Source organism: Lutra lutra, chromosome 3, assembly GCF_902655055.1.
Source record: "Lutra lutra chromosome 3, mLutLut1.2, whole genome shotgun sequence".
Taxonomy (NCBI): domain Eukaryota; kingdom Metazoa; phylum Chordata; class Mammalia; order Carnivora; family Mustelidae; genus Lutra; species Lutra lutra.
In genome coordinates, this window is record NC_062280.1 from 129,624,979 (window position 1) to 129,649,170 (window position 24,192).

General features: G+C 32.6%; 1 protein-coding gene across 6 annotated transcripts in view; it reads left to right on the forward strand.

Annotated features, from left to right (window-relative positions):
* PDS5B (PDS5 cohesin associated factor B) overlaps positions 1-24,192 on the forward strand; it is a 195,502-nt gene that overhangs the window by 64,810 nt on the left and 106,500 nt on the right. For all 6 annotated transcript variants that reach the window (XM_047723117.1, XM_047723120.1, XM_047723121.1 and 3 more), the window contains exons 2-8: positions 4,578-4,704; positions 7,628-7,831; positions 10,717-10,803; positions 10,914-11,011; positions 11,643-11,769; positions 17,823-17,903; positions 22,123-22,263. In XM_047723117.1, the coding sequence (XP_047579073.1) occupies positions 4,597-4,704; positions 7,628-7,831; positions 10,717-10,803; positions 10,914-11,011; positions 11,643-11,769; positions 17,823-17,903; positions 22,123-22,263 (846 nt within the window). In that variant the 5' untranslated portion in view covers positions 4,578-4,596. The remainder of the gene's footprint in view (positions 1-4,577; positions 4,705-7,627; positions 7,832-10,716; positions 10,804-10,913; positions 11,012-11,642; positions 11,770-17,822; positions 17,904-22,122; positions 22,264-24,192) is intronic.

Below are 24,192 nucleotides of genomic sequence, written 5' to 3' on the forward strand. Positions count from 1 at the left end.
GCTGTAAACACAGTCACTTCCAGAAGTTTCCTTGTGTTTTTGCTTTTTTGTCCTTGTAAGAACACACAATGTGAAATCGACCCTCTTAACTAATTCTTAAGTGTACAACACTGTATTAACTATAGATGCTATGTTGTATGGAACATCTCAGAATTTAATCATATTGTAAAACTCTACTTTATACCCATTGAATAACAACTCCCCATTTTCTCCTCTCATCTCCTGGCAACCACTATTCTGTTTTCTGTATCTTCTAAGTTTGACTATTTTAGTTATCTCCTATAAATGGGATCATGCAGTATTTGCCCTTATGTGATTGGCTTATTTCACTCAGCATGTCTTTCAGTTCCATTCATGTTGCAAATGGTAGGATTTTCTTCTTTTTAAGCCTGAGTAATGTTCTGTTGTATGTATAAACCTCTTTTTCTTCATCCATTCATCTATTGATGAGAATTTGGGTTCTTTCTATATTTTGGCTTTTGTGAGTAATACTGCAGTGCAGATGGGTGTGCAGATACTTCTTGGACTTACTGATTTCCTTTTTTTGGGGGGTATATATACCCAGGATCAGGGTTGCTGGATCGTCTGGTAGTTCTATATTTAATTTTTTGAGGAAACTTCATACTGCTTTCCATAGTGGGTGTATCATTTTACATTCGCACCAACAGTGTACAAGAATTCTTTGTCTTTCACCTCTTTGTCAACACTTGTTAGCTTTTGGTTTTTTTGATAATGGCCATCCAACAGGAGTGAAGTGATAACTTGTTCTTGATTTGCATTTCTCAGCGGTGAAAATAGGAAGTTTTCTTCTAAAGTCAAGAACAAGACAAGGATGCCTACTCTTGCCACTTACTTCTATTCAGCATGGTACTGGAAGTCCTACCCAGCATTTAGGCATTAAAGGCAAGAAATAAAAGGAATCCAAATTGGAAAAGAAATAAACTTCCCTGTTCACAGATGACGTGATCTTATATGTAGAAAACTCTTAAAGACCCTATGAAAAACTTTTAGAACTAATAAATTCTGTTAAGTTGCAGGATACAAAATCAACATGCAAAAATCAGTAATGTTTTGAGATACTACCAGTGAACTCTCTGAAAAGGAGATTAACAAAAGAATTCCTTCACAATAGTATCAAAAAGAAAAAAGTTACTTTGCAGTAAACTTTACCAAGGAAGTCAAAGTTGTATACTGAAAACTGTAATATGTTGGTGAAAGAAATAAGACATAAATGGAAAGATAATCCAGTGTTCATGGATTGGAAGACTTAATACTATTGAAATGTTAGGCAATATTTGGAATTTTTCGTTTTGTTCTGTCTGATTTTTTTCTTACTGATATGCCCTGCTGCTGTTTTTCATATATTAAATTTCATGTATAAAACATGAAGGATCTGTTTCTAGGGTAATACTTCCCACTGATCCTTTTTTTCCCCCGTGCACCAGTAAGTACTACATCATCTAAATAGATTACTGTAGCTTTATAGTGGGTTTTAATATTTGAGAACAAATTCATTTATAGTGTTTTTCTTCAAGTAGCTTGCTATTTCTGGCCTTTTGCATTTACATATAAATTTTTAAAGAATTTGCCATGTTTCTTTCAAAATCAAAACTTGGGCTTGTTGGGATTATATTGACTACGTAAACACTGGGAAGATTTGCTGTCTTTATGGTATTTGAAACTTCCAATCCAGTCTATAATATCTCTTCATTTATTTAGGTTTTCTTTAATTTCTGTCAATGATTTTTCTCTGTAAAAGTACATCTTTTGTTAGATTAACTTGTAGATAGTTTATGCTTTTCTATGTAAATTGCATTTCTAAACTTTTTATTTGCTATCCATATGAATACAGTTGATTGCTTTGCTTTTAAACCTTTTTATTTTGCTATAGGTATAAAGTTAAAAAATAGTACACAGAATTCTGTAACCCTTCCTCATCTTCTGCCAGTGGTGACATACTATGTAACTGAAGTGTACAATATCAAATAAGGAAATTGATACTGATATAATATTGCTAATTAGATAACTGATTTTATTCAGTTTTCTTAAGTTTTTGCATAATATTTTTTCTCTCTCTCTTTCTGTCTCTGTGTAGTTCTGTATAGTTTGATCCTGTATATAGATTCATGTCATTAGTATAGCAGTCAAGATATGGAATTATAAAGGAATTCCATAATGCTTACCTCTTAGTCTCATCTGTGTACTCCAGCAGCCACTAATCTGTTCTCCATGTCTGTAGTTTTGTCATTTTGAGAATATTATATTAATGAAACCATGTAGCGTGTATCCTTTTGAGATTGGCTTTTCCAATAAGCATAAGGACAGTTAAGTTATTGCATGTTTCAGTAAGTTCTTATTATTGCTGTGTAGTATTTCATTGTATGGATCTATCAGAGTTTGTTTAACCATTTATTCATTGAAGGGCTTTGGATTGCTTCTGGTTTTGAGGTGTATGAATAAGGCTTTTGCAAATATTCCTATACAGATTTGCATAAACACTGGCTTTCATTTCTTGGGAAAAATTCTCAAGAGTGCAGTTGCTGGTTTGTTTGGTAAGTGCATGTTCAGTTTTATGAGAAACTGCCAGATTATTTTCAGCTATTGGTTGTACTATTTTACATTTCCACCAGCAGTGTCTAGATTCAGTTTCATCACATCTTGCTTGCTATATCTGATGTTATTGCTATTTCCTATTTTAGCCATTCTAATAGTATATAATGGTATCTCATTGTGGTTTTAATTTGCATTTTCCAATGATTAATGGTGTTGAACATCTTTTTCATATGCTTATTTGCCATTTGAATTCCCTCTTCAAATGTCTGTTCATGTCTTTTGCCCATTTTGTAATTGGTGTTTAGTGTCTGCATGGTATATTATCTCCTCCTTTTACTTTCAGCATCTCATATCCATATATTTTTAAATGTTTTATGTAAACTCTTTATATTGAAATTTTAAAATCTTGTTTTTTAACCTGATTATATATATCAAATATGTATAGTGTAAAGTACATAGTATGTGCTAAGCAATGTTGTAAGTGTTATATTTACTTATAGCTTCCAATTTTTGTTTGGCTAATTTGTCTGTATTTTTCATCCTGTTCTTGAAAATTATATTCCTTGGATGTAAACTTTAGCTTTGCAATTATATTCTTTTCCCACATTGAGGATGACATTTTGTTGTCTTCTGGCTTACATTGTGCTGACATACAAGTTTAAACTGTTCCTTTCAAAGTTATATGATTGCTTTAAGGTTTTGTTTGTTTTCTACAATTCTTATTATTTTGAGTTTAATTTTGTTTGGCTTCTTGAATTTATGGATTGATATTTTATGCTGTTCTACTCAGATAGGGCCTCTACCTTCATTTATCTTTTGGTACTTCCATGAATCGTAAGTTAATCTTTTCTGTCCTTTCTTGTTCTTTATATTCTTTTGATTTCTCTTCCAGTTTACTAATTTTAATAGCTTTTTCTAATCTGCTAATAAACTTGTCCATTGAGTTTTTAATTTTAGTTTTTGCATTTTTATTTTTAGAAGTTTGACTTTCTGTTCTGGTTTGCTCTCTATAATTATTCCTTGAGTTATTTTAGACTTTTATTTCTTTAAAACAATAAATACAGTAGTTTTGTAATCTGTTTGAGAATTGTAATATATGAAGTCTTTGTGTGTTCTGTCTTGGTGCCTGGTATTTCTGCTGATTCTTGCACATAGCGTCATGTTTCCTTAGGTGCTTGATTATTTTTGACTTGATAATGCTCATTGTCCTAGAAACCTCATGGTGGGGATTCTTTGAGGTGTAGAATTTTACTTACATTTGGTTCTTGGTAGTACTACCAGTCAGGGGTCACTGTGTTCATGTCTTGAGGTTCTCTGGACAACTTAGGTAATGTGAATCATTGCAAATGTGCAGGCCCATGTCGAAAATCAGTTAGCTGCATTTGTTATTACGTTGCTTTGCTTAGTACAAAGGCAGCTTGCTCTGCTCTTCCCAGTGGCTATTGATGGGGGCATGGGCACATACTGATTTCTGGCTTATCTTTGCGGGTGTTATCTTTCTGGAGTTGGGGTAGTATTGTGCATTGATGTCAGGAGGGTCTCTGGTGTTCTATCTTGACAGGTTAAGATTTACCTCTGTCCCTGTTGACTCATAAGACGACCAAACTGAATTCTAGATTTGTCAGCGTTGGCAAATACCCTCAGGGTGTCAGTGGATATAATGCTCCAGTACCCCTTTTACCTCTTTGGATTCCTGTATTCTCTTTTGTTTGGGACAAGTAATTTGTGGTGCTTTAGAAAATAAGCTTGTTTTGGATGGCTTTTTCCCCCTATTATTTATAGTTTATGTAGTTGGATGGTTAGTGCAAATCACCCAACTTAAAATGAATAGAAATGGAAGTGAAAATATAATTGAAAAAAATTGGGGAAGTGCTTAATAAAATGTTTTTCATTAATTAGATAAGTGAGATACTGTAAATTAGGAAGTTATAAATTATTTGGTTGGGAGGACAGGTTACCTTTCATGTTTATTACTTAGTTTATGCCAGTTTTTTTGTTTGCTTCTAACTGTTTTCTTGTTTTAGGGGGAAAAATATTTCCATCATGGCTCATTCAAAGACAAGAACCAATGATGGAAAAATTACTTATCCTCCTGGTGTCAAGGAAATCTCAGATAAAATATCTAAAGAGGAGATGGTGAGACGGTTAAAGGTGAGTAAAATTATGTTTTGGGGTATCTGTTTAGGGTGGGGGGTTACCTATGGAAATCACATAGGGCTATATTTTGTTAGGGCACCTTAAAAAAGCAAATGAAAGCTAAAAATGGCAGGGAAGGGATTGAGGAGAGTGGAAATAGGTAAAGAACTGTAGGGTTTCCTTGGCTATTGTTAATGGGAGAGCAGCTGGAAGGGTGAAGCTTTTCTAGGGCCACCTATACTTGGGTATAAAGAATAAATCTGTAGTACTCTTACATTCATTGTTGTCTGTATAAAAGTTCTTTGTCCTGTATCTCATTTATTTTAAAACAACAATCATTTTAATCTGAGAAGGGAAGTTTTAAGTCTTTGTACTGAGCATTACTTACTTTTAAGTTACTTTGGAGTAGGTTAAAGAGCTTTACTTTCAGCTTCTGTCTCTGCTTCTGACATGCAGCAGTGAATCAAGATTGATGGTGACCTTCCATAGATGAGTGGTCTCTGGCTCAGTCTCTTTATATGTGTTTAAACAATATTTTACCTTTTCTTCAGGGCAGTGATGGTTGGTCCCTGTGATTATAAAATGCTTAAAGGAGCAGAGTGGCTAACCAGAATGCTAAGCTGATTTATCAGTTAGTTGAGCTGTTCTTTATTTTTGAGCATCTTTTCCCTTCTAAATTATATCTACCTAGACATTAATTTTGCCTGATACATTATTATTTGTCCCTATTTCAAGACTGGAAAACCTGAATTAATTAATCATTGAAGATCCTGGAGCCTCTTTAAAGCAAAGTACTGTCATATAGTTGTTGCTTCATGGTTTATTTTTATTAGAAGAAAAGGACTCCAATAGTCCTAAATTTCCCATAAAGTCTTAGTTTTGTGCATAAGATATTAGAATGTCAGATATTAGATTTTTTTATTCCAAGGAAAAGACACCTTTGAGCAGATTAAAATTACCGATATGTGCTTGTTAGGAACTTGTGTATATTTTGTTAAAAATAGTGAAGCTACATATCCTTTGTATGTGACACTTTTAATTTTCTCTGTATGTACGTTCTCTTGACCTGTTGAATTTTTAGAGGAGTGAATACTTGATTACCTCAGATTAGTTTTTATTTTAACAATGATAGGTAAACATCTCTGTTGTTTACGAAGAAACTATCAAATGCAGAAGCTATACTTCTAAGTTGATTAAAATTTCCTGACTTTTAGAGATGATATTTCCTCAGACATCTTTTTTAATAGATGACTTATACATGAACAATTGAGTTTAATAACACCATTTGAGTTGTAGATGGTTTTGAGGAATTCTTATTATCTAGCCCTTGTGTAAACTTTGTTGTTAGTTTTGGTGGAATGATTTCCACAGTGTTCACACTTAGTGTTTGTAATATGTTTTCATTATTTTTTAGACATTTATGCCTAGCAGTAATCTGGCTAATATACTTTTTTCTTCATTTATTTTCCTAATTTACACTTACCCATTATTTTTAGCAACCTTCTTAGAGAAATATAAAAAGGTTTTAATGGTGGGCTGACAGTAATTTTTGATATGTACAATTACAGGAGTGAGTTTTATAAATTAAAACAGTTAACATGTAGGGTCATTATTTATTATTTATATAATTTCTAGAGTTTCCTATAACATTCTATTCAAAATATACTGAATCTCTCTTTGTGAACAGATTCTAGAAAAAGAAATGGCTTCCTGCATGTAGGTCTTTTTTTTTTTTTTCTTTGCCTCTTTTCATGATATGCCTATACCGTCAAACATATATCTTAAAAGAATAAACTTAAGAAGGTAGGAGAGTAGTCCTGGACCTTGTACCCTTAAACTAACTATAGTGCCAGACTGGAAGAATTAACCTACAGTTGGTTCTGGCATCTGGCATAGTAGAACTGAGGTCTTCCCTGTGAGAAACACTGTTTCCCAGCAAGGCAATAGAATCTAGCTCTAACGCAGGGTAGAAATCTGTGTATTTTTCAAGGACTAAGTCATTAGATATTGATAGTCGGTGCCCAGTCCTACTTGTTGATTAGTATTTGCAGCACCACCTAGTGGATGCCAGATGGTCACCTTTCCATTAGAGTTTTATTTAAATGTATGTTCCTGTCAAGTTGTCAATTTAAAGTCTCATCTGAGGTAAGCATAGTATGGACTGAGGGTTCATTGTGACAACTAATACGGAAATTAGAAAAAGCTCTTTATAGAATTCAACTGGTACCATTCCTCACCGTTTTTATTTCTGTCCTACTTCTTTTATGTAAATGTTTTTGAAAAAGGAAACATTTTTTATAGGTTCTTTCTGCTTACTTCATTCATGCCATTGAGTCCTACTAAGAAACTGTCCATGTCATGTTCTCTTTTACCGTGGCACAAGAAATATTTTGTTGGATGCTATGGTAGTCACTTTGTGGTAGCTTTTTAATGTTTTGGAATACATCTTCATCATCCTTTCTTAAATCTGTTTATTCTTTTTTAGCTGACTATATAAGTCCATGTATCTGGAGTGGTTTATGGGTCAGATGGAAAAATAAATTGTTTTTTTCTTTTCCTGGGTTTTTTCTTAAGTGTAGTAAAAGGAGTAGGTATGTTATAAAAAGGGGTTGTTCTTTTTAAGAAGGACATATTCCTTTTAGTCCTTTTGTAAAAGTGAGACCAGAAATGCCATGCAAGGCTAGTTTTAAATTTTTTATCGGTTAGCAGATAGGATGGGTACATGAAAAGTATCTTGGTCTTTTAAAGTCTTTTAAAGAAGTTATTTTTCCTGTAGTTTTTGAAGGATGTTGTTCTCTCGACACTTAACAGAGGAAAAATGAAAACTACTGTATATTATTTATTTGGAAGTTAATTTTTGTAATTCATATGGTTCTTATTTCAAATGACTATTTTTGCATGAAGGATTTCATGATTTCATTATTCTGTTTTTGAATAGATGGTTGTGAAAACTTTCATGGATATGGACCAGGACTCTGAAGAAGAAAAGGAGCTATATTTAAACCTAGCTTTACATCTTGCTTCAGATTTTTTCCTTAAGCATCCTGACAAAGATGTTCGCTTACTGGTAGCCTGCTGCCTTGCTGATATTTTCAGGATTTATGCTCCTGAAGCTCCTTACACGTCCCCTGATAAACTAAAGGCAAGTACTGATTTAAAGAATTTTCAAGATTGACTGATACTTTCATTTATCTAACTAAAATGGGACTTAAAGTATTTAGATAATTTCTTCAGATTCTTTGACACTGACTGTAGCAATCTTTTGTTAAACAACTTCTTCCTCCTCTTCTTCTTCTCCATAGAACTCCCCCACCCCTCATTTAGTACTTACTTTTCTAAAACAGGTTTTGATCTTTAGGATAAGAAGTAGATTAGGGCATATACTTTTTATAGTATACTTTTTATATTATCATTAATTCTATTTCAATAGCACTTGGTGGGGGGATACTTCCTTTTCCCTTTTGAACATCTATGCTGAAGCCTATATTCATTATTTAAAACATAGTATGTAGTATAAGCCTGAATTTATACTATGAATCCTAATGTGTGTGTGTGTGTGTGTGTGTGATGTGAATTGTTTGGAAGAAAATACAGTGAACAAAATTTTAATGAAAAGGTAGAAAAGACACCTAGTACTTGGTTAAAGTAGTTGTAAGTAAAGCCATATGATTGGAAAATCTTTAAAAGATGAAAAAAGGGGAATAGCATGATTAATCTATTATTAATTAAGAAAGTGTGAAATAACTAGAGCTGTGCAAAAAGATACTGAATAAAATAGGTGAGAAAACTAGAAAAACCAGTAGTAATAAAAGGTAATTGTGGGGGTGCCTGGGTGGCTCAGTTGGTTAAGTGGCTGCCTTTAGCTCAGGTCTTGATCCCTGGGTCCTAGGATCAAGACCGGAGTCCAGCTTCTCTCTCTCCCTCCTTTGCCCTTCCCCCTAGCTTGTGCTCTCTCTCCCTTTCTCTCTCTCTCTCTCTCTCTCTCTCTCTCGCTCAAATAAGTAAATAAATAAAATCTTTAAAAATAAAAAAAAGATAATTGTGAAAATTGTGGGTTAGGGAATGAGTGTATAGGAAGATTATTACTGCCATTGTGGAGAAAATGATGGCAATTTAGCTTTATTTTATTTTAACAAGTATTGTTGTTAATTATGTGTTAGGAACTGGGTTTACAGTGGTGAAAAAGAGTCCTGATATGATCCCTGATAATTGGGAGTGAGGAGCCTGCTCATTTGATCAAGTCTGACAGAATTCCAGTGTGGAATTCCCAAACTGGTTTGGGCATGGTTGTTTAATATTTTAATTGGTAAAAATCTCAGGACAGTGACAGTATTTGTCACTTGAAGGTAGAGTTGAAATGTAAAATTTGAGAATGGTCAGAGGTTTAAGTGGATAACATGAGCTGGTCTGTCAAGTTGTATACCCAGGTATGTATTTTCCTTTCTAATTATAAATCTCTAATTTGGGGATGGCCTGTGGGCTCTTCCTTACTAGTGTCTTGTCGGCATTCTTAGGAAGAGGAAGGTCTAATTTAAGAGTGCTGCTACAGGTTTCTTTTACCCCTTGTGTATTTCTCAGTTTGCATAATCAGTGATCTATCTCAGGGCCTTGGGGTAATAAAAAGTCCTCCCAAAAGAATACCTACACATCTGTTCTATTTATAACAGGACAGTTTATAAAGAAGAATATTGAGTAGCTGCAATTAAATTAGAGTCTTTGGAATTATTCCAAAGCTGAAAAATTTACAGTATCTTCCTTTCTCTGGTCCGATTTTTTGGTCTTCTTTAAATGCCTCTTTTTTCTTTTTCACTATTGATAAGCATAAAGTTTTTATTTTTCTTTGTCTGCAGTAGCAATAATAGAAAATTGTGACACTTTGATGCTTATATTTCCACTGTAAGTATTGTTATCAGAAAACCCTTTTTATACACCTGGCTTCATGTGTAGGTCAGTGATTGTTGGAGAGGTTATAAATGGGTGACTGTTGTCTTTCTATCTCCAGGTAGACATTGTGGCACTTGGTTTTCTTGTAGTCACAGTAGGAGGATTTATTCACAAAAGATGTATTTTGTACAGTACTACTATCAAAGTGACCATTTTTAAAGGACGTACTTTTCATAATTTTTTTTTTGAAAAGCTAGTCATTAACTGCATATTTTTTCCTTTAAGAATATTCTTTATCATTTTACTTACAAGGGAAACATTTTTCTCTTTTTATTTATTTAATATTATTTATATTTATTGATTAGCATGATTGCTTTGCAGAATCAGCTTTTGTAATTTTACCCTTTTCCAAAATTTTAAGAACATCCTCTCCATAAAACTTGCCTTAAAGGGACATTGAACCTACCTCTGTCCATGTACAAAAGGAGGATGTAGTAAAAAAAAATCAAAAGCCGACAGATGGAGATAGATTGAGAAATGGTGGGAAAAAGCAAGTAATTATAATGATTAGGTAGGAAGCTTGAAAGTTAAGTTCTATAGGTCTTTTTAAAATTTCTGTTTCTGTGATCTATTATCTTTTCATTTGGTGATTTATTTTGGAATTTTAAGTTTCTTCAACTGTGTTTTTGCTGTATAATTACCTATATAGTGCTGTTCTAGCAAACCTCATTAGCTGTCTGTCACATTATTAGTATTATCTTTGTTATCAGTATGTAATAGTAATACTAATAACATTATAAAATATAACCTTCGTTACACTGGTAATAGGATAAATTTTGGTTTACTAGTTTTTGGGTCTGGTTTTTTTTAACTTGCTTTAAGATGAAGTTTTTCATTCTCTAAGATGATGGTAAATTATTTACTATTTTCCTGTGAAGGTTAATAAGATGTTTAGTGTTTTCATATGATAAGGTTCTTTTAAAAAGTTCCAGCCATATATAGTCCTGTCTCCCCAGCCCTCTTCGGTTCTTTACAATTTACCTTGGTAGATACACATGAATGCTGAATTAGCTTTAGGAGTTAGTGGATATTTTCATTTAGGATCCATAATCTAAATAATCCTTTGTCTCTCTTTTTTTGAAGGATATATTTATGTTTATAACAAGGCAGTTAAAGGGGCTGGAAGATACAAAGAGCCCACAGTTCAATAGGTATTTTTACTTACTTGAGGTAAGCAATATATCTTGAGATGACATTTTAAATTGGTTTTTGTGCTTGTATATTTTTACTAATTGAAGTGTTTACCTTTCTTTTTTTTTTTTTTTACTTCTTATTTTTAGAACATTGCTTGGGTCAAGTCATATAACATATGCTTTGAGTTGGAAGATAGCAATGAAATTTTTACCCAATTATACAGAACATTATTTTCAGTTATAAAGTAAGTTTATTTTACTAGGCATGTAACTTTTTTTTTAAAGTATAAAGCCTTTAGAACTTACAGGTGAATATGCATCAACTGTGTGTTATGATGAATATTTGGCAGGCTGAGAGTTGTAACTTAGGAACTCTAACATTTTTACAGATGTTTTAAAAATGGATAGAACTAATCAATTTTGTGTTGTAGGGTATATACAAGAGTGGCATAAGGCAATCTATAGTCAATATAAAAATATTTTTGGATTATATTTTTATCTTTTAATTAAATATTACTGATCTTGATTCATATAAAACTTGAGTTTTTTGTGTATTCTTTAATATTATCTATTAGAATTAATTTCAGAGCAGTTTGAGTTTCTGAATTTAAGGTAAAACTAAAGATAGCATTTGATTTAATTATTTTTGATTGTGAGACTGGTTAAAATTAGGGAAAAGTAATCCAGGAAATGAGTTTAAAAATATATTTTGATACCACTGTAAGATATGGGAGAAAGGGAAACTTTAAAGGAATATATGGAATTTGATTTAATTAATATTTTAATATCATTTTTTATAAAGTGTAGTATTTGTCAACACCATGTTATGAGTAAATCCTATACAATTTAAATAAAATAATCTATTTTGAATTTCAGCAATGGTCACAATCAGAAAGTTCATATGCACATGGTAGACCTCATGAGTTCTATAATTTGTGAAGGTGATACAGTATCTCAGGAGCTTTTGGATACAGTTTTGGTAAATCTGGTACCTGCCCATAAGGTAAGTAGAGTATATACTGAAATATGTCTAAAGCCCATTAATTTAAGGTCAAGAGTTTGTGTTTATGTTCTAAATGTAATTTTTCCTGCTTTAGCCTTTGTTTCGGAGACTCTATTTTAATTAATATTAAGATTAGTCATGTTTAATAAAACATGGTACACTTATAGTTAAAAATGAAATTAAATAGATATAGTTTATGTGATAAAATATCTGTAATAGCTCAGTTTTGCATAGGCAATGTTTCAGGAGTGATAGTTACTTAGATGCTATCGCGTAACTTTGTATGTCAGGAGGTGCTGAAACCAGTTAAAGCCTTAAGTGAAAGACAGCAGAAGTGTAGATGGAGAGGAGGGGTGAAATTAAAAGGGAAGTCTTTACTAATTTGTAGAAAGAATATGTTGATGACAGTGTTTCTTCCCTGGGTGATGTTAATCAAAATGTATGTTTGTGTGTCATGTTCTTTGAACATGATTAATTCTTCAGTATACAGCTGGAAATAGTGATTCTGTGAAATAGAGAAAAGAGAGAGGTTAAAGAGAGGGAATAAATAGTCACCAGTATAAAGATCTGCAGACTGAAGACCTTTTTGGCAAAGTGTAATCTAAATTTTTTAGGTAAATGACATTCATACAAATAATGCTTCAATGTAAATGACCTCATAATTTATATTTTCAAATTCTTAAAGAAAATAGTCCATCAATGCTGAAAATCAGACATTGCAAATAGACTTAAAAATTCAGATGATATATAAAGATAATGAATACCCTTAAAAGGATTTAAGATAACAAATGCTTAAAGGGATCAAAGACATAAATAAATTAAAAACATGATAGCTAGATATATGAAAGGAGAAGTTTAGGAAAAAGGTAGAAATGAGAAATGGTCATTGAAGTTAAGATCTCTGTAGGATTATAAAAGATACTTAGAGAACTAGGAGATAGATCAGAGGAAATTGCATAGATAAAGTAAGATAAAGGAAACATAAAAGATACTGAGACATGAAAAATAGAATGAGAAGGACCAATATATTTAGTAGTGATCGCAGAACACAAAGTGGAAAGTGGAGAAGAAATGTTTAAATAGGAATTTGCTTAATATGTTCCAGAACTGTTGAAACAGCATGAATTTATGGGTCAAGTAGAAAAAGTGTCATGAGAAGAATAAATAAAAAAAATTCCAGTCCAGGAACATCCTGGAGAAATCTTAGAATGCCAAACCAGAGATAATCTGTAAAGCACATAGAAAAGGCATAGTTCTCACCAAGGAATAATTATTAAACTGCTCACTTTTCAGTAGCAAGGATAGATATGCCAGAAGATAATGGAACTATACTTCAAAAGTGCTAAGAAAAAATGTGCATTTGTGTGTATATGTGTGTGCAATTGTATATCCAATTTGAGTGAAATTAAGACATTAAATATTCACTTGTCAAGATTCTTCCTGCAAGACTAGTATGTGAGTACTGTAGAATGATGGAAATTGAATTAATAGAAGCAAGAAGGAAGAAATAATGGTGAACGAAGAAATGCTTTAAATAAGAACTTACTTATAAAAAATAGCAGCAATAATTATAATGATTAATTAAAGAGATTAATAAAATGACCCAGAACTACTGTATACAAATAACATAGAAGATTGAGTGGCTTAATGGAGTTAATGAGTGATTTAATTTGGGTGGTGATCAGGAGTATAGAGCTATTGATTAACTTCTAACTTGAAATGAAGTATTTATATTAAAATGTTCAGGATTACAGTAAAAAGAAGAATTACAATAAATGTAAATGGTCTAAATTTACAATTTAAAACAGATTGTCAGATTTGATTGAAAATAATCCAGCTGTTCAATAAGAAATAAGAACAAAATACAGTCACAAAAAGGTTGAAAGCTTTTAAAAGGATTGAAAGGGGTGCCTGGGTGGCTCAGATGGCTAAACGTCTGCTTTGGGCTTGGGTCCTGATCCCTGGGTCCTGGGACTCAAACCTGTGTGGGCTCCCTGCTGAGCAGGGAGCCTGCTTCTCCCCCTGCCTCTGCCTCTTCCCCTGCTCATGCTCTCCCTCTGTATCTTTTCAGTCTCAAATGAACAAGTAAAATCTTAAAAAAAATAAAAGGATGGAAAAAAGACTTGCCAGGAATGTATTAACTGAAAGAAAACTGAAGCAGCTTGTACTGTTGTTAGATGTAATAGTCTTTACTGGGTAAAGAAGGAATTTGTAGAAGGATAAAAGGTTTAGTTCTTAGGAAGATATTAAAACTTGTACGTACATAGGCTGAAAATAGATAAAGCATAAATTGAAAGAGTTATAAGGAGAAAGAAACAAACTTACTATTTGGTGGGCCATTTTAACACTTCTCTCAGTGATTATAAATTAAGTAGATCAGTAGATTATAAGAATATTGAGGATTTGAAGCAAAAACAAATTTATAGCAACCATAATTTATCAAAAGAATCATAATGGGAATTATAAAATATTTAGAAATGATAATTAAAATGATACATATTAAAACTTGTGGGATATAACTTAAAATGTTTTTTAAGTCTAATTTTATTAGTTAAGTGTCCAATTCAAGAAGTTATAAAAATATCAGAATATACAGAGTATGTAAGGAAGAAAAGAATGAAATACAGAAGTCAGTGAAATAGAAAATAAAGTGATGGGTGCTTGGGTGGTTCAGTCTGCCTTTGGCTCAGGTCTTGATCCTGAAGTACTGGGATTGAGTCCCACATTGGGGGCGGGGGCGGGGTCCCTGCTCAGCAGGGAATCTGCTTCTTGGCCCCTCTCCTGGTTCATGCTCTCTTTCTCTCTCTCACACTCTCTCAAATAAAATTTTTAAAAGAAAAAAATACAGTGACATTTCACAAAATCTCAAAGTTGGCAATTTGAAAAATCTATTAAGCAAATCCTTGGCAATTTGAATCAGAAAAAAGGAGATGGGATCAATATACAGTTTTAGAATGAAATGGGAACAGCAGACGTTAAAAAAATAAAAAGATAATTCCATGAAGAATATTTTATGGTAACATACTTGGAATTAGGTAAAAGAAATTCCTAGAAAATATAACCTGCCAAACTTGTCTCAAGAGAAAATCTTGAATAACCTTTAACCAGCAAAAGAAATCTAATTGGTTTTAAATACTGTATCCATAAAATGAACAAAATCCCTTCCTCCTAAACAACAGTAGCAACCATAATGAAAGCAACAGCAGCAGAACACAGACTTACCACAGAAGAACTTAAACTGAATCAGGAGTTACCTTCTAATCATTTGAGTAGTATTACAATCTTAATATCAAGCAAACTTTTCCAAATTATAGAAGAGGAAGAAATGTTCCACAATTCGCCTTATGAGTGGAATATAATCTTCATAGGGAAACTAGACAAAACCAAGCAAGTAAGAAGAATCATAGGCTAATTTAATTTAAAGTTACAATCACATAAATTCAACATAAAATAGTAGCATTTGGAATGGCATAAACTAGTATTGCTAATGAGCAAATTAGCTTTATTTTAGGAATATATGATAGGTTAACAGAAAATGTTAACAATAGACTAAGATATTTGTGTAAGTTAATGGATCAAAGAAAAAAGAATAGATGTAGAAGAAGGGCATGTGATAAAATTCAGTATGATTTATGATAAAACCTCTTGGCAGATTTGAAATAAAAAGACACTTCCATAGAGTGATAAGGACATGTATGATACAGTACTTAATGGTGAAATGCTGAAGCATATTTTTTTGAAGTTTAGTAACACTTCTCAGGAAAAAGGCAACACTGACATTTCTAATCAGCATTAATTAGAGTCTTAAGTTAGTGAAATAAAATGAGATAAATAAAAAGGATAAAAGGATCAGAAAGAAGAAATGAACTGAAATTATTTGCTGGTAATATGACTGTAGAAAACACAAAACTATATACAGATAAGTTTCTAGAACAAAGAAAATTCTACAAGGTTGCTAGATATAAGTTCAATATATGAAAAGCCGTTGGTATAATTTAATAAATTTGTAGCTTTAACAGTGACTTGAGCTGCTTAGAAATTTCACAAAAATGTGCAACTTTATGTTAAATCATAGTTGACTAAAAAGTATAAGGACTTAGCTTAGCTCCATGATTTGTTATATTTATGGGATAGGAAGCTCAGTATCATAATTATGCCAGATTTCTGCATAGGAATAGATAATCCAGTCAAAGAGAAAGTTTGAAGGTGTGCGGGTGATTTGACAAACTGATTTTAAATTCACATTGAAGAGCAAATGGCCAATAATAGCTAACCATTCTTGAAGAGGAATAGAAAGTGGAGACTTAATCTACCTCCTGGTATTAAGACACTGTTTCCATATATCCCTTTGACTATAATCAGGCAGTAGTAGACAAAGGGACATAATGGAAGTAATGGAGAATTTACAAGTGGCTCCATAGTTATATAGAAACTTGAGAGTGTGTATATTATAGGTCACTGGAGGGAATAATGGACTGTTTAATTACTGGTTTTAGGACAAAAATCCATATGGAAAATAATATTATTTTATACCATACATAAAAATAAATTACAGGGAGAATAAAGATCTAAATCTGAAAAACAAATCTTTAAATTTTTATTTGAAAATATAAAGCAACATCTAAATTTCATTGTGGAGGAGAATTTCTTAAGAAAGATACAGTGAGCACAAGCCAAATAGGAAAATATTGAAATATTCGGTGACATTAAGTCAAGAAACTTCTCTGTCTCTAAAATACCATGAACAATGTGGAAAAAACAAATGTAGACTAAGATATGTTTTACACAAAATTGACAAAGGTTTAGTGTGTAGAATTTATAGAGAAACTCTACAAATAAATAAGGATAAAAAAGCCCATGTGAAAAATGGCAGAGGTGGAATTTACAGAAAATTATTTCTTATATGCAAAGGGAACATGTATGAGACATATGATTTAATGTCTGTGAACAGGAGAATGAGTAAATAAGGTATAGTATATTATAAAATACTGAACAGCAATTAGAAATGAAATAATTCAATGGAAGCATCAATGCAGGTAAATCTAAAAATATGCTAAATGTGAGTTTTAGGGTATTTACAGTGTACCTGTTTTCTGTAATGTTCTTAAATCGTAATGGCAATTCTCCTTTAGATCTTTGGTCTTGATTGTTTTTGTCATTATCAGAATCTCTTAGAAACATGTTTTTTTTTTTTTTTTTTAAAGATTTTATTTATTTATTTGACAGAGAGAAATCACAAGTAGGCAGAGAGGCAGGCAGAGAGAGGAGGAAGCAGGCTCCCTGCTGAGCAGAAAGCCCGATGTGGGGCTCGATCCCAGGACCTGGGATCATGACCTGAGCCGAAGGCAGCGGCTTAACCCACTGAGCCACCCAGGCGCCCCGAAACATGTTTTCTTAAGATATTTTTTCTTGTACCTTTTTTCTTTTCATATTTTACTGTTTCTTATGTTTCTTGTATCATTGACCTTATCTGTGCTCTGAGATGTGCTTGAGTAAATCTCCTGTTCCATGGTTGCCCCAAACTCTTGTCTTTCCCCACCTGTCAGCCCCCCATTCTTGTTCACATTAGAATCCAGTTCATTCTCTTAGGATATTTTGGTTCTTCTGGATCTGGGTAAAACAACCTGTATTTGTACTCAGCTGAACTGATTTGACTTCGGGACTATGTTTAGAATCACTGTCTCCTCTTCTAATAAACATTTATTGGTCTTTTCTGTGTGGTTTACCTTATGTTGTGAATGAGATTGGAAGACAATGTAATTATCCTTTCTTGGAAGGGATCTTATCATCTAGGTAGACCAGTTAGTCTTTTTTTTTTTAAATTAATTATCTTTATTAACATATAATGTATTATTTACTCCAGGGGTGCAGGTCTGTGAATCGTCAGGCTAACGCACTTCACAGTCTTAAAAGAAGAAAAGTGGCTTTCCTTTCTCTTTTATTCTGGGTTTTAGTTTTCCCATTCATTTACTCAGGAGTACCTTTTGGAATACAGGTAATATTTTGTTTTTCATGGTTAGAGATGTCTAATAGATATTGTTTATGTTTTTCAGAATTTAAACAAGCAAGCGTATGATTTGGCAAAGGCTTTACTGAAGAGGACAGCTCAAGCTATTGAACCATATATTACCAATGTAAGTCTTTATTGTAGTTGACTGTCAGAAGGATTAGCCAACATTTTAAAGATAGCTAGAAGCAAAATTTTGGCAGGTAGTACATACTTTGAAATTTTGTGTTGTTTTAATCATTAAATGATATATTTTCTTTCTCTTTATTTAAAATTATTCTTGTTTATTATTATATGGAAGGTTAGCTAGCATCTTGTTTGTTCATTCATTTGCTTCTTTGAAATTGCCTAAGAATTAAAATAACTTTTATTTTGATTCACAAGATACACTATTTGTTTCTAATGTTCCAAATAGAGCTAAATGTAATTAGGTAAAACATATGGAACTTCTCATTATTCAGGGAAGTTACAGCTTTTTGGAGGTTAAATTCGTTTATACAAGAAATAGATATGAACTAATATCAAGACTTTAAAGTTGAAGGCAAGTATGAATGGTAGCAATTTGGTGACAGTTGTCTGTCTTGCTATCATGTACCTCCACCTTTTTCGAAAAAGGGAAAGAATTGAGATGAAATGAGCCCTTCCAATATCATCCCAAATCTGCTTATTTACAACTGACCATCTTTTAGCTATTTTCGGAAGAAATATATTTTAGTTGATAGGTTCAATGATAAAAGCTTAAGTTTTATTTTCTCTCCATAGTTCTATTGAGTTGCACAACTCTAGAGGGCACCATTCATATGGAAAGTATTCACATGAATGGTGCCTTATGTAACACTTCTCTCTACTTATTTTCCACTTTCACCCACCTTCAGTTATGTAAAGGATGTAAGTCTGTCTCTTGGAAAAAAGTGAGAAAGTCATTTATAATCACTTACGTATTTGCTTGAAGTTTATTGAAGGAGCATATTTCCTGTAGTATATAAAAAATGAAATTCATATATAAAATACATCATGAAAAGATGTGCTTTGGAAAAGTAACAAACTTTATAGAACAGCATCTTGGTAAATCTTAGTTTTTGTTTCTGGCTTATGGCCTTAAATAATTCGAAACATATGACGATTTGGAAAAATGTATTTGATTTGTAAGAAAATTGTTTTGGAGGGTGAACTTTGAGAACCTGGACAAATTGTGTAATCTATCTTAATACTCCAAATTGGCAGGGAATTCTAAATAATGATTTCTGCTAGTTTTGTGAATCTTGGGTATCAGCCAGAATAAATTGGTTGGACTGAGTGGGTTGAGTTTTTTTCATTATTGACTTGATGGCTTTTGAATTGTGTAGACCCAGACTTAAGCATTTATGTGTGATTAATTAGCCTTCCCCTTTCCTTTGCTTTAAGAGCATCTGAATGACTATCTCCATGGCCTATTAGATACACTAGGTGAGCTCCTCCTGGTGGTCACTTATTTAAATTGGTATTGCCAAGCCAGATGGTTTTTTAGGGGAACAGTTAAATTTTTTTGACTTTTTTTTCTGGCAAAACAAAACAAAAAACGGAACAAAAACAAATAACACTATACCATGTTAATATCTTCTCTAGAATTGGGGAAATAAATATTTTATTGGTAATAAAAAAAAGTAAGGTCCAAGATGGAATGATGGTATTTGTTGGAGCTAGGTGATTAGGTTCATTATACTATCCTCTCAGCATAGGTTTATGTTTGAAAATACTTATTATTAGAGCTAAAAGAAAAAGGACCGGAGAAATACTTTTAGGAATCTCAGGTGTTTACAATTCCCTATCACTAATATCTTATGTTAATTGCTTGTTCTTAGTTTTTGCCTGCAGAGGTAGAACTGCCCTCTCCATACTATCTTTATCAGAAGCTGAGGGGCGAGAGGCACAAGATCAGTAGAAGGTCCGAGCACACTTCCAGCTGTATTTTATTACCCATACTTTGTCCATTGTTTAATCTCTTCTTGTTCCTTGCTTTATTTGATGGTTAGCTAAGACATCATTAAGAATTGCTTTCTTTCACCCTCTTTAGTTCCCTTATACATCTTTTTTTCTACCTCAAACTTTGACCTAGTGAACTTGTCTTATAAGATGAAATGAATTACAGTATTAAAATAATTCTTAGGTTTTTTTGAACTTGTACATGTAGTAGCCATTATTCATTTATCTTTGTAGTAGAGAATTAGCAAGCAAAAGTACAGGTAGGATACTGAGGTAATAATAACCACATTTCTATCTCTTTTTTACTTACTTTTTTTCCCACTATTAGGGATATGATAGAGACACATTCAAGTTCGTTATAGTGATTCTTACATATTTAGGACTTAAATCACTGTGGTTATTACTTTAGATTATTATTTTATGTTGTTATTATAGATTGTTTTTTTAAGGGGTGCCTGAGTGGCTCAGTGGGTTAAAGCCTCTGCCTTCGGCTCAGGTCATGATCTCAGGGTTGTGGGATCGAGCCCCCCATCGGGCTCTCTGTTCAGCAGGGAGCCTGCTTCCCCCTCTCTCTCTGCCTACTTCTCTGCCTACTTGCGATCTCTCTCTGTCAAATAAATAAATAAAATCTTTAAAAAAAAGATTATTTTTTAAAAAATAAAAATTTTCATTACTTGACAACTTAAGAAACTAAAAAGTATGTATTTTTTGAAAAGGTCAAACTATCAGACACAAAAAGTGCATAGGGACCAAAAATTTTCTGCCTGGATCACTTCTTGGTAATTTTATTTTTCATCAGAACTTTTTTTTCTTTCTTTCTTTTTTTTTTTTTTGAGAGAGTGAGTGAGCGAGCAGGTGGGGAGGGGCAGAGAGAGAATCATAAGTAGGCTTCAAGCGTGGGACTCAATCTCACGACCCTCAGATCATGACCTGAGCCAAAATCAGGAGTCAGACACTGAGCCGACCGAACCATGTAGGTGTCCCAGCAATAAAGTATTTTTAAATCACTGTATATATATATATGGCTTTTTTTTCTTTTAAAGACAATGCTTTGGCATACTTAATAGACTACAGCATTTTTTTTTTTTTTTAATTTTCAAATTTGGTTTCCCCAGACTGATAAAGAGGACAATTACATCATGTGACAAGGTGGCCAGATTGGAAAGGATTATTTGGTCTTGTTAAGGAAAGGTTAGATTTACTATTTTTAAGCAGGAGATATTTTGTGAGTGGAAACAAAGTCATTTAATTTTCAGCCTGAATGAGAATTTAACCTTTGATGTCATGAAATTCTTTTCCTACAATGTTGATAAACAAGGACAACAAACAAATTACTTTTAAAACTGGTTAAAAAAAAAAAAAGGAATAGTAACATGGAATTTGTTCTTTTCTCCCCTTCATAGCTGGGTAGTCTGTATAGGTTCATAGGCTCATAAACTTCATGTAAGAATAGCCTAAGAGTTAAAGCAAGCAGAAAAGACATAGAAATGTGAAATATTTGACTTTGTACTTCCCATATTAAGTCAGGTTTTATTAACTGATACTGAGAGTAGCGCTCAGGGCTTATGTGGTGTAAAAAATCCTTAAACTACTTCTTTGAAGAGACATAAGATACTGTTGAGAATATGTTGTATATTCTCTGGGTTAATTTTTTTTATGAATTTGAAGACTTTAAATAGAAAGGAACTGGATTATTATGCCATGTATCTTTACCAGTTTTAGTAGTAATATGATAAATGATCTGAATGTGGAAACTAGTTATAGCTGGTTTCTGATGGAAACAAAATTGTTCAAATTTGGATTTTCCGTGTATGTGTGCTTTTAATTGGATTTTAATTAGTGCTGTAAACTCTGTACATATATATATACTGTTTATCAGAATTTAAAAGAAGACAGAGGATTAGAAAAAGGTTGTTTTCCTTTATAAAATTACATATTTTAAAAATGGAATTGGCTCCATCTATGAAAGGTGCAAAGTTTTGTCTTTAATGCTGTTGTCTCCCATACATGCTAAGGTGAACAAGGTGTGATCCCTTGACTTTAAGAAATTTATCTAGTAGGGAAATTAAGACATGTACACAAATAGAACCGTATTACAGGATAAAATACAGTAAGTACCATAATGGGGGAAAAAAGTGCATTTGATAGGTAGAGTGTTGATTGATAAGCTAATTGATAAATTAGTACAAATTACCTTTTATTGTATATGAGGTAAGTTTCATGTGCCTGTAGTTGTTTTCTACTTACTATTAGAAAATGTTTTGCTAACCCTTGTTTGAGTTTGTATAGAATAATAATGAATTTAATTGAATGATAATTAAGATTTTAGAAAATTAATTTTATCTATGGCATTGCTATTAATGATAAATTTTCTTTCTTAAAAGTTTTTTAATCAGGTTCTGATGCTTGGAAAAACATCTATCAGCGATTTGTCAGAGCATGTCTTTGACTTAATTTTGGAGCTCTATAATATTGATAGTCATTTGCTGCTCTCTGTTTTACCCCAACTTGAATTTAAACTAAAGGTAACTCTTTTAAAAATGTTATGGTCTGTCAACCAGATTAGCAAAGAGCATTATTTGTGGCTCTTTAATTCTTATGGTACTTTTACCTGAATGCTGCAGATGTGATGGTGTATTATGTTATTTATTTACATGTTACATTTATTTACATGTTTGTACCTTACTTCTTTGCTTATCTGCAATGCCTGGCATGGTGCCTAGCAGATAATAGCCACTTAATTAATGATGGTATTTTCCTTCAGATAATTTCCAGATAAATTCTAGATTGTGACCAATTTTTGAGGTCTAGCTATACATCAAGCTTCTTTTCAAGGCACAGTTTATAGTGGTTTCCAAGATCCCTTGATTACACCATAAAAATAGTTTAGGGTCTATTGTCCACATATTGTGAAATATTTTCCCCATGTGGATATTATCTTATGCCTATGTTGAAACTCCGTTACTTTTCACGTTGTTCTCTTTTTTGGTGGCATGTTCCTGTTGCCTTGACATTAAATTATGCCATAAAATTGAGTTTCATTTGTAGATTTGGGGAATAGATTTTCCTCTTTCAAATTATTACAGGAAGATTTAAAAAAGTTGGTTATAATTAATCATCTTTGATGAAACCTGATGTACCACCCAGAGAAATTCTTAAATGATTTCCATGTTATATTTCTTGTTTGTAAAAATTTTGATTTGTCTCTTTTAAAACAAGAAAATAAACAATCTGTATTTGTAGCGTGAATAACACACAAAACTAGCAAGTGATTATTCTCATTTTATTCTGGGGTGTATTTTTGGTGTATTTTTCAAGTGACCCACTTGATTCACTGTCCCAACTGCACCATATTTTCCCATGTAGTTAGCAATTTTGATGAGGCAGAAGGCAGTCATACTTCAAACTTTTTTCTTGGTCTGATTTTTTTTTTTTTAAGATTTTATTTATTTATTTGGCAGAGAGCACAGGTAGGCAGTGCAGCAGACAGAGGGACAGAGAGAAGCAGCTTCCTGCTGAGCGAGGAGCCTGATGCAGGGCTAGATCCCAGGACCCTGAGATCATGGCCTGAGCCGAAGGCAGACGCTTAACTGACTGAAGCATCCAGGTGCCCCTGGTCTAATTTTCTTTAAAAATACTGAATACTGTAAGAAATATAAAAAGTAAGGAATTATCATCCTTGATTTCAGCAAGTCTAACAGCTAGTGTAGAAGAGGAGAAAAATTCAGATTTAATTAGCCAGATATCCTAAGTGTGCTAAAAGATAAACAGCATACAATTGAAACAAAGGAAACAGATATAGAAGTATATAGAGGTAGGAAGATGCTGGGTGAATTTGTGGAACACAAAGAGTTACAGTTGGATGGTGGCATAAAGTAAGCTTAAATCATCCCTGACTGCACATTAGAATCTTCACCTCTGGAGCGTTAGTAAGCAAACAGATGTCTGGGTATTAAACCAGATAAGTTGTTTTGATCAGAATTCTTGGCAGTAGAGTCCAGGCATTCAGTTTTTTTTATTTTTATTTTTTTTAATTTTTAATTTTTTTAGAGCTTTAGAGGTCATTTTTTTAGATTGTTTTATTATTATTTACTTTTCTTTTTGTAATAGCTTTATTCAAATATAATTCAAATACCATAAAAATCACCCATTTAAAATGTATAATTCAGTATTTTTTGACATATTCACAGTCATGCAACTATCATGACAATTATTTTTAGAACATTTTTATCACCCACCGAAAGAAATCTTTACACCCTTTAGTGGTGACCTTCCATTCCTCCAGGAACCCAGCTCAAGACAATCACTAATTTACTTCCTGTCCCTATAGATTGCCTATTCTAGACATTTCTATAAATGGGACCATAGCATATAAATCTTTTGTGACTGGAATCTAACCTAGCATAAAGTTTTCAAGGTTCTTCCATGTTGTAGTTTGTGCCAGGACTTCATTT